The sequence below is a fragment of the Penaeus monodon genome, chromosome 29 (assembly GCF_015228065.2).
Source record: "Penaeus monodon isolate SGIC_2016 chromosome 29, NSTDA_Pmon_1, whole genome shotgun sequence".
Taxonomy (NCBI): domain Eukaryota; kingdom Metazoa; phylum Arthropoda; class Malacostraca; order Decapoda; family Penaeidae; genus Penaeus; species Penaeus monodon.
Genome location: NC_051414.1, coordinates 33813554 through 33814244, shown reverse-complemented (window position 1 = coordinate 33814244; position 691 = coordinate 33813554). Strand labels below are relative to the sequence as shown.

Sequence of the window (691 nt, the reverse complement as noted above, 5' to 3'; positions counted from 1 at the left end):
CTACTTAGGATCACACCTGGAAGTCTGTTGTGAATGCTTCTGGGAGGAAATTATGCCGCTGTATCACCTGATACAGCATCTCGTGCGTCTCAATGGCTGGTTTGATGTCTCCCTTTAATACCTATAGATTGAATGGATAATTTTTCATAAATGGGAAAAATGACGATGATGAAGAAAAAAGGCAGAGTAAGAAAAATAAGTAATAGATTACATTAAATTCAACCGACTATTAATGAAATGACTGAAATGTCATTTTGTGCATTACTGTCTAAAAATATGGGTGCTTATGGATTTGAGATTTATTTAAAAATTATTTTATTGTTTTCAGTAATTACCAAGGTTTTCTGATTTTCTACTTCCTAATATTGCTGTTACTATAATCATAAATTTATCATTGCTATTATGCACACAATAAATACTATTTTTACAACGAATATACTTAATAAAATGCAACACAAGAGGTGATACCAATGCTAAAATAGTGCAAGAGAACTTCCCTTTGCAATAACATAAGGTAACTTCACCAACATTCCTGCTAAAAATCAAAGCTTTTTGTTTACCTGAAGCCCCGGCCAGAATGCTAGGAGTGCATCCATGAAGTTGCGGGATGTGGTGTGGGGCCGGTGCATGTGGACGTCCAGCAGCATGGGGCCCTGACTTATGTACTTCATGACAGCACTATAATGCTGAG

At 36.2% G+C, this 691-nt stretch overlaps 1 protein-coding gene across 1 annotated transcript in view; it reads right to left on the bottom strand.

Moving 5' to 3' along the window:
• LOC119592191 (ER degradation-enhancing alpha-mannosidase-like protein 3) overlaps positions 1-691 on the bottom strand; it is a gene marked incomplete in the record, with an annotated part of 16637 nt that overhangs the window by 8571 nt on the left and 7375 nt on the right. The window contains 2 exon segments of the mRNA XM_037941023.1: positions 17-121; positions 561-686. Coding sequence (XP_037796951.1) covers positions 17-121; positions 561-686 — 231 coding nt within the window.